The sequence below is a fragment of the Uloborus diversus genome, chromosome 10 (genome assembly GCF_026930045.1).
Source record: "Uloborus diversus isolate 005 chromosome 10, Udiv.v.3.1, whole genome shotgun sequence".
Taxonomy (NCBI): Eukaryota; Metazoa; Arthropoda; class Arachnida; order Araneae; family Uloboridae; genus Uloborus; species Uloborus diversus.
The window spans coordinates 102,389,081-102,404,453 of NC_072740.1; the positions used below are offsets into that span (position 1 = coordinate 102,389,081).

The 15,373-nt window shown below is 33.3% G+C and overlaps 1 protein-coding gene across 1 annotated transcript in view; it reads left to right on the plus strand.

The window, feature by feature from the left end:
* The window catches only part of LOC129231411 (melanotransferrin-like), a 60,610-nt gene that overhangs the window by 32,750 nt on the left and 12,487 nt on the right, over positions 1-15,373 (plus strand). The window contains exons 5-8 of the mRNA XM_054865722.1: positions 5,195-5,411; positions 10,602-10,708; positions 13,198-13,337; positions 13,419-13,534. Coding sequence (XP_054721697.1) covers positions 5,195-5,411; positions 10,602-10,708; positions 13,198-13,337; positions 13,419-13,534 — 580 coding nt within the window. The remainder of the gene's footprint in view (positions 1-5,194; positions 5,412-10,601; positions 10,709-13,197; positions 13,338-13,418; positions 13,535-15,373) is intronic.

Sequence of the window (15,373 nt, forward strand, 5' to 3'; positions counted from 1 at the left end):
AACAACATAAATCAGTGACGTGCTCAGAAATTACTTTTGGGGGCGCAAATCATTGCTGTGATAAAAAACGCAATTTTTAAACTATCCCATGGTAAAAAATAATAATAAAAAAAAAATGTGCCCGTTACTTTGTTTCATTTTAAACCGTCAGGGATGGATTTTTTTAATGAAGTTGGAACTTACACTGCAGGAACAAAAATTCACATAAATCAAAATCGGTGATATCTTCGCTATTATAATATTCTTAAAATCTTTCAATGATTATAAAAACAGTTACTATGTAAAAATCAGTTTTAAAAGGTGCGAGTTTATTGAAATGAAAAATTTTGAACATAATACTTAACGAAGTTAAGAGTTATTCATATTTTTTGCTTTCCTAATTTACGTTGTTTTTTTTTTTTTTGTTTTTTTGTTTTTTTTTTTTTTTTTTTTTTTTTTTTTTTTTTTTTTTGTCACTTACAGATATATTTTCATGCCAAAATTGTAACTTTTCATTTATTATTTTTCATTTGTTATAAAAACTCCTACAATATTTTATAGTTTCTCTCAAAGACTTTTACTAAAATTTATCTGAACAATAAAATATATAACGAACACTTCATTTTAACACATTTCCAACGTTCTGTTTCTGCACCCTCCTGTTTCATACTTTTCCCCTTTTCTATTCCTCAGAAAAAGAGAGAGTTTTCTAAATGCTACGCTGCCGAAGTCCTCCTTTTCCTTCAAAATTATTGCGGAGCGCCTCAAATTTTGTTTTCAGGACTCGGTTCCCTGAAAATTTCCGAAAGAGATTCCCTGAATACCTTGTTCTAAAATAATATTACCTTTTTTGGGAATTCAATTTCAGAAAATTGTTCGGCTCCTAACCAGGGCTTGATTACCTCACAGGCCAATTAGACCTGGGCCTAATTGGCCTGGCCTAAGAGGTCTCAAATTACTGAAAGAATTATGCATAGCATTACAACTATACAAAAAAATTCCATGTATTAAAGTAATAATAAAAAAATAATGACTTTTTATTTAGAAAAAAACTTCCTTAAAGGAGAATTTTTATTAATTCTGCAGTAGCGAATTTACCATGCCACAATTTCGGGTGCCCCGAAGGGGATTCGTGAATGCACATGATAAATAATTTACATAGTTCTGGGGCCCCCGAAAATGCATTCCGACAGGGGTAATAGAGTCTTCAGGGAGCCCTGAAATAATTTCAGGCCTAGGGCCTCACATTTTGTTATTCGGGACCTACCCCTAACGCTAAAAAATATCATCCGCAGTTGCGTTTTTTAGAGATTATAATTTCGAAAAAAATAAGGAGAAGGAACCTCTGAACCTTTTCTGATAACACCCTTGAAGAACGCTCTCTAGGACAATTTTGAAAAATTACCAGAGTAGAGCCCTAGTACAGCCTTTTCCTCTGACATCATTAAGGATTGTTTTCAATTGCGATTTTGGATCTTCAAATTCGAAATATTGGGAGGGAGATGTAAATCGATTTGAAAATTCGATCGAGGACAAACCTTCGAGTCATGTTAGTTTCACTAACGTCAACAAATATGGTATATAATCCGTTTTTAAGACATTAATTTCGAAAAAATTTCAGGAAAGTTTATTCGAACGTTTTCTCACCTTAACATTCCAAAAATTGCTTAAAAACTCATTTTTAGAACAAGAATTTTGAAAATTTCCCGGGGGAGGGTCCCCTGGAACCCCTCTATTTATACGTGCACATCTTCGAGTACTGACTGACCCCCTTTCAAAACCAGAGTTTTATCACCTCATTATCTCCATATACAATGTATTTATTAAATATGATTGAAAATTTTGCTGGGAAAGAGAGAGAGAGGTGGAGAGAGAAGCTTTGAGAAGCTAATTTCTTATGGGGAAAAATTTAAGTCCCTCCCCTCCAAATTATTTTCTGGTTATGGCATAATGTGTCTCAGCTCCCCCTACTTCCACGAAGTTCCTACGCCTCTGTACAAAGCATCCCAAATTTCAAGTTTCAAAATCTGATCATCTTAAATTTTGTGTGAAGGAATATGCTATTTTTTCCTTTTCCAAATTCTTAATATAAATGTTATATCAGTGCTGTGACATGATTTGTCCAAGTTGAGGTAGTTAAGTTGTAAGGGATTACTAACACCAAAGTAAAAGAAAAAAAATACAATAGCAGAACAAGAAAAACAGGGTTTTTTTTAAATCCCAATCTGGATATGTGTTTTTTGAGTTTAAAGTGGCTTTTTCGGGTTTTATTTCTTATTGAGGAGGAAAGAGCTAATTCAAGCAATATCTTGAAAGGTAGTAATATTGTATAATTTTATTATATCTATAGCAGCAAAAAACAAAGTTCATATTGCAATGCTATGTTAAATTAAAATTTCTTCCTTCTTTTGAATATGATATATGTCAGGTGTAGAGTGTCATGCAGTGTTTATACCTAGTTCTAACTGTGTCTTTCTTCCATCATAAATGTAACATTGAAAGAAAAATACTGATTTTATGTAGCAATAAAGTGAATCAAGCTGAAAATTCTCATTTTTCTAGATTTTTTTCATATGAACTTATAGTTTTTGATGAGATAAAAATACCCTTAAAATTTTAAAAAGAAAAGTTCAAAATTATTGTAAAATAATAAAACCACGAAAAACTGGTAAACTATGCTATGATGCCCTTTTATAATGCAGATTTGAGGATATGTTTTGCACCTGTCTTAACATATCTTCTGTTAACTGAAAATTGTTTTTTACCAAATGTCACTTTAACTGAAGTGACATTTGGTAAAAAACAATTTTCAGTTAACAGAAGACATGTTAAATACTAGCATTACAATATTGCAACACAATGTAGTGCTAGTAAATACTGATTAATTGTCATTACAGATTTCATCCACTTTACAATTGGTATTATTGGTAGTAGAATACTTTAAGGAACTATTTGCATAAAAATGTTGTTTAGAATTATTTTCCAATACAGTCCACTGCTCTACAGGGCGCTTCAGTTCATGCAGGGACGTTGAGATTTTTCATTACTTTTTCAGTTGAAGGTGTGTGCGCGTACGAGATGCTTTGTTTCGATCGAATGTCCCTGTGTGAACATTCGATCGAAACGATCTCGTGTATTATTCATGTGAAACTTATAATAAACAATAAGTAAGTGATATTCTGTGACTTTTCATTCACATGGACCAGAAATACAAATGCAAATTATCGAACAAATGTGCACAAAAGAACAATAAATATAGTCCACATTCAATAGAAACTCAAACTCAAGAACTAGTTGTGTGTAATTTTGTAGGACATTAAAAACATGGGATACAGAAGTAGATATTGTTTGTAAAAAAAGTTGTTCACGCAAGATTGATGAACATTTTGCATGAAAGAACACAGTATTGTTAAATATATACACTGGTGTGCAAAAATAAAGGACGAAGTCGAAAAATTAGCATATCAGCTGAACGAAGAGGCAGAGCGGACAGAAAGACCAATCAGGAGATTAAGTAAGGTGATGTACGGTAGCACATGCGCAGATATGCAGGCAGACGTAATGGGGGAGTGTCTGAGTAGTATAAAGCATGTTGTCGGTGTAAGATCAGTATTTCTGGCAAAGAGATTGCATGCCGTATAGCAGTTAAAATCACACCAAGTTGCTGCCTCAGTGAGAAATGGCGAATAATCAATCTGTTAGACGACATCTGGATGCTTTTGCCCGAGGTCTAATCATTGGGAAGTTGGAGGAAGGCCGCAGTGTGACAAGTGTGGCTGCAGAGTTCGGAATTGCTCTCAGCATCGTTTCACGACTTTGGAGACAATTTCAAACTACAGGAACAGCTATCGCGGGGTTCAGTAGTGGTCGTTCATGAGGAACCACACCCGCAGATGACCGGTATATTGTCTTACAGGCCAGAAGAAACAGGCGGCAGACAGTGAGAGAAATCGCTAGACACACGACACAGGCGACTGGACGACCAATATCGTGTTTTATCGTGGCCAGAAGACTGCACGGTGGTGGTTTGTTTGCACGATGCCCTATATGGTGTGTACCCCTAACGCCTGCCCATCGGAGAAGGCGTTCTCTGTGGTGCCGGGAACACCGGAATTGGAGAGACAATGAATGGGGACGAGTACTCTTTACAGATGAGAGCAGATTCAGTCTGAGTAGCGATTCTCATCGCATACTCATCTGGAGAAAGCGGGGAAGTCGCAATTATCCCTCAAACATCATTGAAAGGGACAGGTATGGAGGTCGCGGTGTTCTCGTTTGGTTAGGCATCATGCTTGGTAATCGTACAGACCTTCACATCTTCGACGCAGGTTCAGTCAATGGGACCCGTTATTGTAACGAGATTCTTCTTCTATATGTGCCTCTTTTTAGAGAGGCGCTATGGGTCCGCAGTTCCTTTTCATGGACGACAATGCACCATGTCATCGCACAGTAGCTGCCAAACAGCTCTTAGAGAGTGAGGATATTGAACGTATGGATTGGCCGGCACGATCTCCGGATCTCAATCCCATCGAGCATGTATGGGATTTTCTAGGCAGACGCTTGTCAGCTCATACCTTACCATCAGTAACGATTCGGGAGCTTCGATTGGCGCTGCAAGACAAATGGGCAGCAATGCCTCAACAACTCATTGACACCCTCATTCTCAGCATGGGCAGACGCTGTGAAACCTGCCTAGCAGACGGGGGAAATCATATCCCCTACTAAAGACCGGATGTTTCTTGCTGGACACCCATCACAGGGATGTTTCGACCTTCAGTCGCATTGCGCTCCATGCTACTTTTTCAATAAAGCTTCTTTTTATCCCTCTGATTTCTCTTTTAGTAAGTGTTGCTTACATCACACATGTCCTTACGTATTGGGGATTTTATGGTATTATATGTGTTGATTTGGAAAGCTTTTGTACAAAGTTATATTGATAAAACCGTCTCATCCTTAATTTTTGCACACCAGTGTAGTTCTAAGATTAATGAAGGAAATGATAGCATCTGTGGGACATTGAGGAGCAACATAATGCTCGTCGATATAACTTTAGCTATAGAGCCTTCCTGTAGAAACTTTTCTGTTGATCCAAAAAAATATGTTTTGTTGAGTTTTAACTCGTTCTTGTGCAACTGCTTTCTTTATCTTATTTCCTCACATTCAAACAACCTTTATACAATTAATACTAAAAATAAAAAATGGTTCTATTTGATAGCTTGCTGCATCAAAGTTTGGCTCAAGCATGCTTGAAAGTGGGAGAAATTGGGATGATCGAAGGACTGATAACTCTAATCAAGAAAGAGGAGCCACTTTTTCATTCTCTCTATTTGGTTCTAACAGTCAGTACCAAGGAAGAAATTTGCTGTTTCAAGATTTAACATCAAGACTTGTTCCATTGGGAGAAAATGAACAAACTTTTTCAGGCTACTTGGGTAATTTAATGTTTAAATATCTAATCTGTTCTTTAACTTTTATTTCTTTGACTTTTGTATTTGCATTAAATGCAGCTAAATTGTATACAGTAAACTCCCAATTCTCCATGGAATAGGGTTGGACGGTAACCGCGAATAAGCAAATTCGTGGATAGTCCACAAATTAGGTAAAAACGATGCTAGTATATGAAAATAGTGCTTAAAAAAGTCAATAACATTTAAGCTTTAGCTAAAACAGTAACAGCTAGAAAAAGATCACTCATTATTGCTAACAAATTACACACATACAGTAGCAAATTGTGCAAGCAGATCAGGGCCGTCGAGAGGGGGGGCAAGCCTATGCATTGCACAGGGGCCCGTGAGACGTTGGGGGGCCCGCGAAGCGGGACCAAAAAAAAAATTAAAAATTAATTTTTGAGTTGGCTATTCTGAAGTTAACATGGCAAGAGTACGCTTAAGTTTCAACATTCCAAGCGAGAAATTCTACTTATCCCTTTTTCAGGACCCACTGTCGGCGCATCTCTTCAGGGTTCGACTATCTATTAGTGAGGCCCAAGGCCCACTACGCTTTGGAGGCCCCCTTCTGTATTCTATCACAACTTCCCGGGGGTCCCTAATCTGGGCAAGTCACTAATGGCATAGGAACAGGGGACCCTCGGGTGTGATGCGATGTATTCTATCACATTAAGCCAACCTAAAATAATGTTAAAATAACGTTTAACATTTATTTTAAAAAAACTTTTTATTTTTTCACAAAAATACATGATTTTTTTAATGCTATGCATAAGTTAAAAAAAAAAAAAATTGGGGCCCCAGGCCCAGGCCTGGTTGGCATGTGTGTTAATCAGGCCCTGCATCTCTTATGTATTGGAGCTTTAATTTAAACGGGAGAGAAAAGGGGGAAAAGTCGACCTTATGTCACAATCTTTCATTAGTTTACAATAGTAGCGCACAGGGCCTGACTAAAGTCAGTTGGGGCCCCGATGCAACTCTGGGGGCCCCCTCCCCTACAGTTTCCATTTCTCTGATAGCCCCGCATCACGCATCCGTAAACTTTGTGTTTCAGTGAACGTTTTTTTTATAAGTGTTGGATTTATCTTTTTTTTTCGGGGGGGGGGGGGAGGCTGTTCAGAATCTCAGGCATTTCCAACTGCCGCCGCCGGGCCGCATATGGCCCGCGTGCCTTGCTTCTGTGGCTCGAGAAGCCCGTTTGGAAAACTATTTGCTGCATTTAATTTCATGTTTGTATGCAAGAAAAAGTTTTTTTTAGAAAATCCTCATCGAGTCCAAATGCTGTTCATTAATGAATACCGTAGGTTATGTTGCATTAACTTATGCTCTATATGACGCACTTTCTAAATTCAAATGTGTATCACACCTTAAGTAGTTCAGACTCTCCCATGACACAGCTTAAGCTGGACATCGTTTTTGGTGGTTGCAAGCCAACAAACTGAGTTTTTCTATTGAACATTTTATATATACTTTTGGAACAGTTTATTTATTTACATTCCATTTATTTTTCTTTTTTTAACTTTCATTACGATGCGATAATCCCCTACCCCCAACAAAAACGTATTTTCGTCCTTGTTATAGTTATGTTGCGGTCCGTCACCGAACCTTTATGGTTTGCGGCTGCAGCTGTAACCCTCAAAAAAAAAAAAAAAAATAACTAAGTTGGAAACCTCTTGAAAAACAAGACGTATTACTAATCAATTTTTATTCACACGAAAACATTCTGTAAAAGATTATTTTCTTTTATATCTACAGAGAATATTTCGCTATTTATGTGAAAACAAAGCATAATAGCGGAAAGTTGAATCAAAGGTTGGGGGGGGGGGGGCAAAAAAAGTTGCTGTGGTGCCCATAGGGGGGGGGAGGCCCAAAAGAAAGTTGCATAGGGGCCCATTAATCCTGTCGACGGCCCTGAAGCAGATTAACTGCGACAGATGAATCTAGGTTATAACAATACATGCAAATGGTCTGAGGAGATAAGTTTTTTCAAGACTCTTCATCGATCACTCGCTTACGCTTGTAAGTAATTCTAAAAATCTATAAGTAGGGCAGGTCTAAAAATCAATTAGCAGTGAAAATGTAAAGCAGTAAGTAATGTTGATTAAATCAGGTTTCAACTATATAACCTTAAAAGGTTTAATGTTATTGGAAGGAAGGGGAAAGAAAAGCTATAGAAATGTCTAAAAATACGTTTTACACTTGTTTGGTTAAAATTTATCAACATTTAGTTAATCATCACAGAATTATTTTTTTTAATGTGAAAGGCCGCGAATGAGCCACTTGCAGATAATTGGGAGTTTACTGTACTTTCAAAATGGTTCTTAAATTTATGAGTGTCCACATATTCCAGTTGAAGTTTTTTGATGTAAAACTTTTAAAATTAATCTCATTATAGTAGTTACTACCATAGAAAATACATCAATTTTTGAAAACTTGTTTTCTGATGGATAATATTGTTTCAGATATGGCTCATTTTCTCAAAACCAAATACTTATTATGTCCAAGACTTTGAATTTTTTTAAATGAATTTTCATAGTCACCAACTGAACCATTTTTTGTTGACCCTCAATTTGAGTTTGATGAAGTATCAATTGTTTGTACATAAGTATAAGATTTTAAAAAAGATTTATTTGGATCTAGGTGAACATTAGGTACCTTAGCTTTAAATCAGTAGGCGTTGAAATATAATTTTAAGATTGAGGTGAAATACAGCAGCAATATAAATTATCTGTTTTATTATATCTTTTGCATAAAAATAAACTTTAAACACTACTTTATGAAAAAAATATCCTTTAAAAAAATGGTTTTATTACGTTGGAACATTTTCTATGTTTTTCTTTGTTCACCCTTTTATAACAATTTTGAAAATAAAATTCACAATTACATTGAATCTGGTAATGTTTTTAAGAAAACTAAGTAGTACAACTTCTGTATTTAGTTAGTTACTTTGAGTTTTACTGAGAAAGAAACAAGGTGAGTTTTAATTCTTTATTTCTTATAGTTATTTTTAATTATTGAATGTCCACTCTGTTACATGTGTAGTGATGTGGATGGGGTAAATACCCACTGGGTAGGTAAATATTTTTTTGGTATTTACCCGGGTATTTACCTAAGGTCTGGGTAAATACCCAAAAACTGGGTATTTTACAAAAAAATGCAAAAAGTGAATGGGATTTTTTTTAAAAATCTAAATATGAAGTAATTGGTAAAACTGATACAAACATATGTATTACACAGTTTATAATATTTTTTATTGAAAGACGATGAAATTATAAAAGAAACATATCGTGAAACAATGAATCTTTCTTTTCAATGTCCTAATTGGAGAAGTATAAGCAATTCAATGATGAACTTCAGAATTTCAAAATCACAATCTAGGTTAGTCATATCCAAAATGAAAAAAAAAAAAGGAAGCATAAGGGATGTTTGGAAGAATAAACTGAGAAGTTATTAAGACTGTGATGTTATTAATTTATTTTATTGGAAGTTTTCACATTAATGAGAAAAAAAATCAAAATATTGTTTTCTGTTGCCTTGCTCATTTGCATTTGCTCCCGGGTACTTCATGATGATGAGTTATTCAAACTATTTTTAATACACGCAATTAGTGATGTCGTGTGAGAAGGTTTTTTTTGGGTATTCATCCGAAAGCAGGGTAAATCCCCTAGTAATTGCACAATTTGCAAAAAAAATTTGGGAGGCATCAAAAGGTGATGATTTTCTTTTTAAAACATAAACCGTAAAATGAAAGATTAAAAATATAAAATTAATGTATTATATTTTTTTTAAATTAACGGCTTAATGAAATCTTATCAGAAAAAAACTGTCAGAATTTAGAATGAACAATTCTAAAACTTAAATGGGATGTTTGCTTTTTTTTGTAACAAGTTAAGCTTTTCTTTTTTTATATAATGGCTTTTTATATCTGAAATTTGGCTATCAACATTGAGTAGGCATATCCAACACATTTAATGTGAATATCATATTAGATTGCTAAGTTGTTTCACACAATAATTCTTTAAATATGTAAATTTTTTGTAAAATATGTAAAATATAATTCTTTAAATATGTTCTTTAAAAAATTGTATATCAAAATATAATTTTTGGGTAAAAATTTATTGTTTTGTATATGGTTGGTTATATGTTCATAGTGGAATACATACAGAAAAGTATTTTAGTTGAATATAAATTTTTGAAATAAATACCCGGGTAAATACCCATTTTGGGTATTTACCCCTAAAAATAAATACCCGGGCATTTTACATCATTATACATGTGTAATAATTATGAAAGTGTTTTTGCTTGAAATTGCAGACAAAATAATAGTTTTATAATCATAATCACATTTATGCTTACTCTGTATAGTTTAACTTTTTTTTTTTTAGAACACTTTTTTAAAGGCTCATTTGTCCACTCTTTTACATAAAGCAGTCAAAGGATTTCAAAACCTACATAGATTACTTATGAACAAGCCTATTTTTACCAGACTTTATTATAGATAAATGAATGGAGAATCAATATGAAAAAGTGATTAGTTTGCAAAAATTATTTAAATTGATTTTTTTTTAAATTTAACTGTGTTGGATGGGATTTGTATTGTTTCCAAGAAAATGACCCATACCTGATGCATGTTTCTAAACTTTTATGCCTTTTCTTCCCCAAGATGATTGCATGATGCTACTGCAAACTTCAGTTGCCTATACATGGTCCTTATAACTATTGTAGTCAAAAATGTAGCCTTTTCTAATCTTCCGGCATTGTGAATATATAATTGTTTTAATCATATCACTTAGAACCATTTCATTTTAGTGTAAAATAAATTTTTGCTTTAACGCAACAAGATTTAAACAAATTGCACCATCATTCACACTTATGTAACTCTAAAATGAAAGGATATTTTCAGTCCTTCATCAGTCTAATGCCACAGTTAAAAGCTGAGGAATTAAAGAAGGTTGTTTTGTCTCCTGCCTTAATGTTAGTTTCAGTACTATGTTTTTTCAAAAACTGTTTCAGGATTTTCCTTCTCTTTTAAGTGTAAAATATTTTCTCAGTTACAGATATAAGCGTACTATTTTATGCTGCTAAAATTCTAATATGTGAAATAAGATCATAAGTTAAAAGATCTCGTCGTTTAAGAAGTGTTGTTACTATATTTCATACATTGTCTCTTTTTTACAGAAAGTGTTCAACAGACTTTTCAATTTAAACTTCAAAAGTGTCCTATTCCAGCAGCACGTTTGTGCGTGATTTCTGATCTGGAGATGAAAAAATGTCAAAAAATGAAGGTAATAATAATTTTCTTAAAAATTAGAACATAATCCTTGCAAACAAATTTATTCTTAAACACATAAAAATATTTATGTGTTAAAGCATAAATTTATATTCACTTTTCTTATAACATTAAAAAGCATGTTGACTTTCTAAAGTTAAAAGCTTGTGTATTTTATGTATTCTTGATTATTTCTGAAGTCTAAATTTGATTTATTAATAAATAGCTTGCTACCTAGCATTTTACAAGTTGCTTATTAATACCACATATTCTTAGATAATTAAATTTATGGCTTCTATCTACATGGACGTACAAAATTGCATCAACCTCACCACCTGCTAGGTATAAACTCTCAAAAGAACTCAAATAAGCACAGAAAAAGTAGCATCAACTAAAAGCGTGAGGCAATCCTAGTATGGTAGTTTATATATATGTAAAAAGGACTATGACTTCATCCCCCTCCCACTTGGAAGATAAATTCTGGCTGATCTTAGTCTATGACTAATTATCTTGCTATTCATATGCCTTACAACTATAGTTACACTGGTAAAAGCAAATATTTCTAGTGTCCTAACCAGGGTTCGCCAATATGTATCAGTCGATATATATCACGATATGTATGCGATTTTTGTTTTGAAAATATCATCGTATTTTGATATTTTTGATATTTATTTTTTCAGCTATGGTATTTTCAATGTAAAAAGTACATTAATCATAGTGATATTGTTCATTTATTATTAAACATAAACAAAAAGGTATGTACTATATTTGTATGATGCATTGATACACCATTAATATAACAAAGTAATATAATATTCCTTTTTTACTTGTATTTTGTATTGATACAATTATGAGTAAATGTAACAATTTTAATTCACATTAAAAGTGCCTAATTAAATATTAAACATTGGTCAGATTTAAAGAAAATGTCTTACGACTGCGACTAATATGTTTCATTTTTGAATCATGTAACTGTAAAAGTAGTTAACAGAAGAAAAATGAGTAAAACAGCTAATGCTAACTTAGCTCCATTAAAATTGATTAAAATGTAAAATGAAATATTAGATGTAAATAATGAAGGAAACCTTCATTTTAAGTCCATACATTGTAATGATGTAAAGTTTTTTTTTTTTTTTTTTTTTTTCAGCTCAAGTATTTTTAGCTGTTTTGCATTTGAAATTTACCTAAAATTTGATTAACTTCAGATCTTTGTTACTAGATGATTTATTACATTTTATCAACTACTGTTGTGAATGATTCTGTTTTACCATAATGCACAACATATATTTTCTGTGCTTAATCTGAATGACTATACTGTAAATTAAATGTATTGTGCCTTCAAATACTACATTAAGTTATTTTATGTATAATTTAACACCACATCATACTTGCCAACTCTACGGTTTTTTGCGAGAGACTCCTGTTTTTTACGTTTATTTCCCATTTTTAACCATTTTTTCCCGTTGAGTCCAATTAATAACTCATTATGTAAAAATTTATTTTCGGAAACTTTCCACATTGCATGTTTAACGAAGCACATGCTTTGCCGAAAATTGCATCAGATTTCAATCTTCACATCAATGCAGAAGATCTTGATAGCTTTTATCTATGATGGCGCATTAACTCATCGAGGAACTTGGACAAGTGTTTTTTTTTTTCCCATTGGAATAAGCCACAAATATTACCCATTCCTGTAGTTTTTTTTTTTTTTTTTTTTTTTTTTTTTTTTTGCAACGTCCTCACTATTAGTTGATGAGAAGGAGAGAATATTTACATCTCTAGGATTGTTTAGATCAGGGCACAGGATTGCACTGCTCAGTTCAAATTGATTTAGATGTATAACAGCATCATGCTGTTGGATATAACTTTTTAAGTTTAAAACTGTAAAAAAGTGACATATTAAACGTTCTGAAATGTTATGAATCATCTATATAGGTCAAGTGGAATCTCCTGTTTTTCTTCTTCTAAGGTTGGCAAGTATACCACATAGTCATTGTCTTGAACCAGTTTAAATTAGCGTTCTTAATATGTACTATAAAATTAAACAGTACATATTCATTGTACTGTTTAATTTTTGAAATTATTTAGCAAAGGGGGGGTATCATGTGAGCTTCAATGATTCTCCATTGGTATATAAAGAATTATTTTTAGTTCTGAAAATGAAAAAAACTAGTCGGGTTATTAAAAAGTTCGTTCAAGTTATATAGAACATCTTGTAAAATAAGTTGATCTGTGGTGAACTCTCTTGATATCTTATCATTTCTTTATTGTGGCAAAAGTTTTCAATTGTAACTTAATGCATAATTTCAATTGTAACTTAATCTGTCATTGTGCATAAAAAAATTCCTCCTTTTTAAAATTATTTATTTTTTACTAAACTCATCAAACATTCATTTAAATTTACAAAACTGCATACTGGGCATTAGGTGAATGGTTTTCAGTCAGAGCTCTAAAAACAAAGTTAAAATAATTTAAAGAACTATTTCTTTTTATGATATGTTTCAGACTGCATTTCGTGCAAGGATGTTAAAGCCTGATTTGGTTTGTATAAATGGATACAGCCAAATGAAGTGCATGCAGTTAATCAAAGAAAATGCTGCTGATTTAGTTGTATTAGATGCTGGAGATCTTTACCATGCTGGACAGTAAGTTTAGTGATACTCGTTTTAAGTAATTTGATCTGAGGTTTTCCGGGATTGATATTTATTTATTTTCTTTTTTTGCAGAAAATTTGATTTAATACCAATAATAGCTGAACAGTATGACTTGGATGAACCTGCATATTATGCAATTGCAGTGGCTAGACAACCAGATAAGAAAACAGATTTATTGTATCTAAAAGGTTTGTCCATTCTGTTTTAGTTCATTTTAAATATCCAATTTTAAATAAGAGTATACTTTTATTTTACTACAGTCGAACCTGGTTATACCGCCCCGCAAATAACTGTCACCCTCTTAATTTGCCAAGAAAGATGGTGAAAAAATATGTGTATAGGATTCCAATACAAATTCCCTCCTTAAACCACCATCCCACTCTCCTCCAACTGCCAACGATGTTTCGATGTTTTGACAGGAACTGCATATACTCGATATGATAACATTGCTATTTAAACCCCATCTTGAAAAGCCATGTTAAATAATTCAAACTTGGAGTTAATCCATTTTTAGAGAGTGAATTTCCATGATGAGAGGCAAAGAGGGAAATCATGAAATGTCACACATACGTGCCACTAATACCCCTTACAAAGGCACTTAGATTAGCCACTAGGTACATTCATCCAGGTAAAAAGTATCCAGCTTTCTTATCTCTTATTTGGTTTACTCCCGAATTTTTAACTTGATCTGATCTGCTTTTCTAACCTTTACATTTTGACATTTCACTACTCAGCTATGGAAACTTCTATTTTTTACCCCCTTTTCTGTTCCATTTGGGGGGGAGGGTCGAGACTTAACCTGTAATTGACATTGTATGCAGACTTCAGCGACCAACAGTTTGTGTATATCATATTTCTGTAACATCATCTTCTTTACCTTGTTCTGCATTTGTGGGAAGTAATCTTAAGCATGCACAAAAAATTTCTGATTTGGGATTTTAAGAATAAAAATCGATCTGCAAGCCATCAATTTATTGCTAATCATTTTTCAAATTCTAAGAGAAAAAAAATGCCCGTGACATACTGCAGGAAAACCAATTGCTGTATTTTTCAAAATTCATTTGGGAAGGAAAATGCATGTTTTCAAATATGTTTTCATGAAAACATGCATTTGTGCAGGATTGGGGAAAACTCATTAAACCACCACCCTCGAGCTCTGCCAACTTTTGGTCCATCACTAAAGTTCGCGTTTTAGCGAGATTTGACCTCAGTTAAATTAGTTTTTTCTAAATCTAGTCCACTTGCTGCCTCTTTCTAGTCTAATTTTATGTCATTGCTGTATGCATGCAAAAATTTCTCATTCACATGGAACAATTTTTGCACACATACAGCAATGATCTGTTCAGGATAAATCTCTGATTTACTTCTTAGTAATATTACCAGTCTGAAGATGCTTCTCGATTCATTGTTTAATGTATTCTTCTTTAGGCTTTTCTCATGGGAATATTGATAGAATTCCAAATTATTTTTCCCCCCTCAGTTTCCTTGGGAAACTAGTAGTTGCATTAATTTCGTTCACTTCAAAGGTGAGGCGTCAAGCCATTGATCGATGCACTGATGGAAGAAAAGTATAATTCTTAATTCTTGTTTGTCTCTAGCAGAATTTTTAGCATCTTACTTGATTCTTCCCAAAAATAGTTGAGAAAAAAAAACTTTTCTAATATTATTTGACGCTTGTGCTGCCATCTTTTAAGTAAAAAATGAGACTATTACATGGATGCTACAAATTTAGCGAAGCCATTCTGCCTCTCACTGTTGGAGATCTCGAAACTTTCAGCCAATCTGATTCTTTAACTGCTGCAAATGAAACCCATGTGGTCATCACTTGAGATGAAGAGTCTTGCTGCTGGATTGCTAGGTTTGGCTAATATTAACCAAATCGGCTAGAAAAAGTTCAAAAGCATTACCCAAACCAATGTTTGGCTGTATTTTAGCCAAAACATTGTTTGATTTTATAGCACTTCAAATAGCTTCACATGGTTTTTAATTGCTCATCTACATTTTATTTTGAAAAAACTGATGACTTG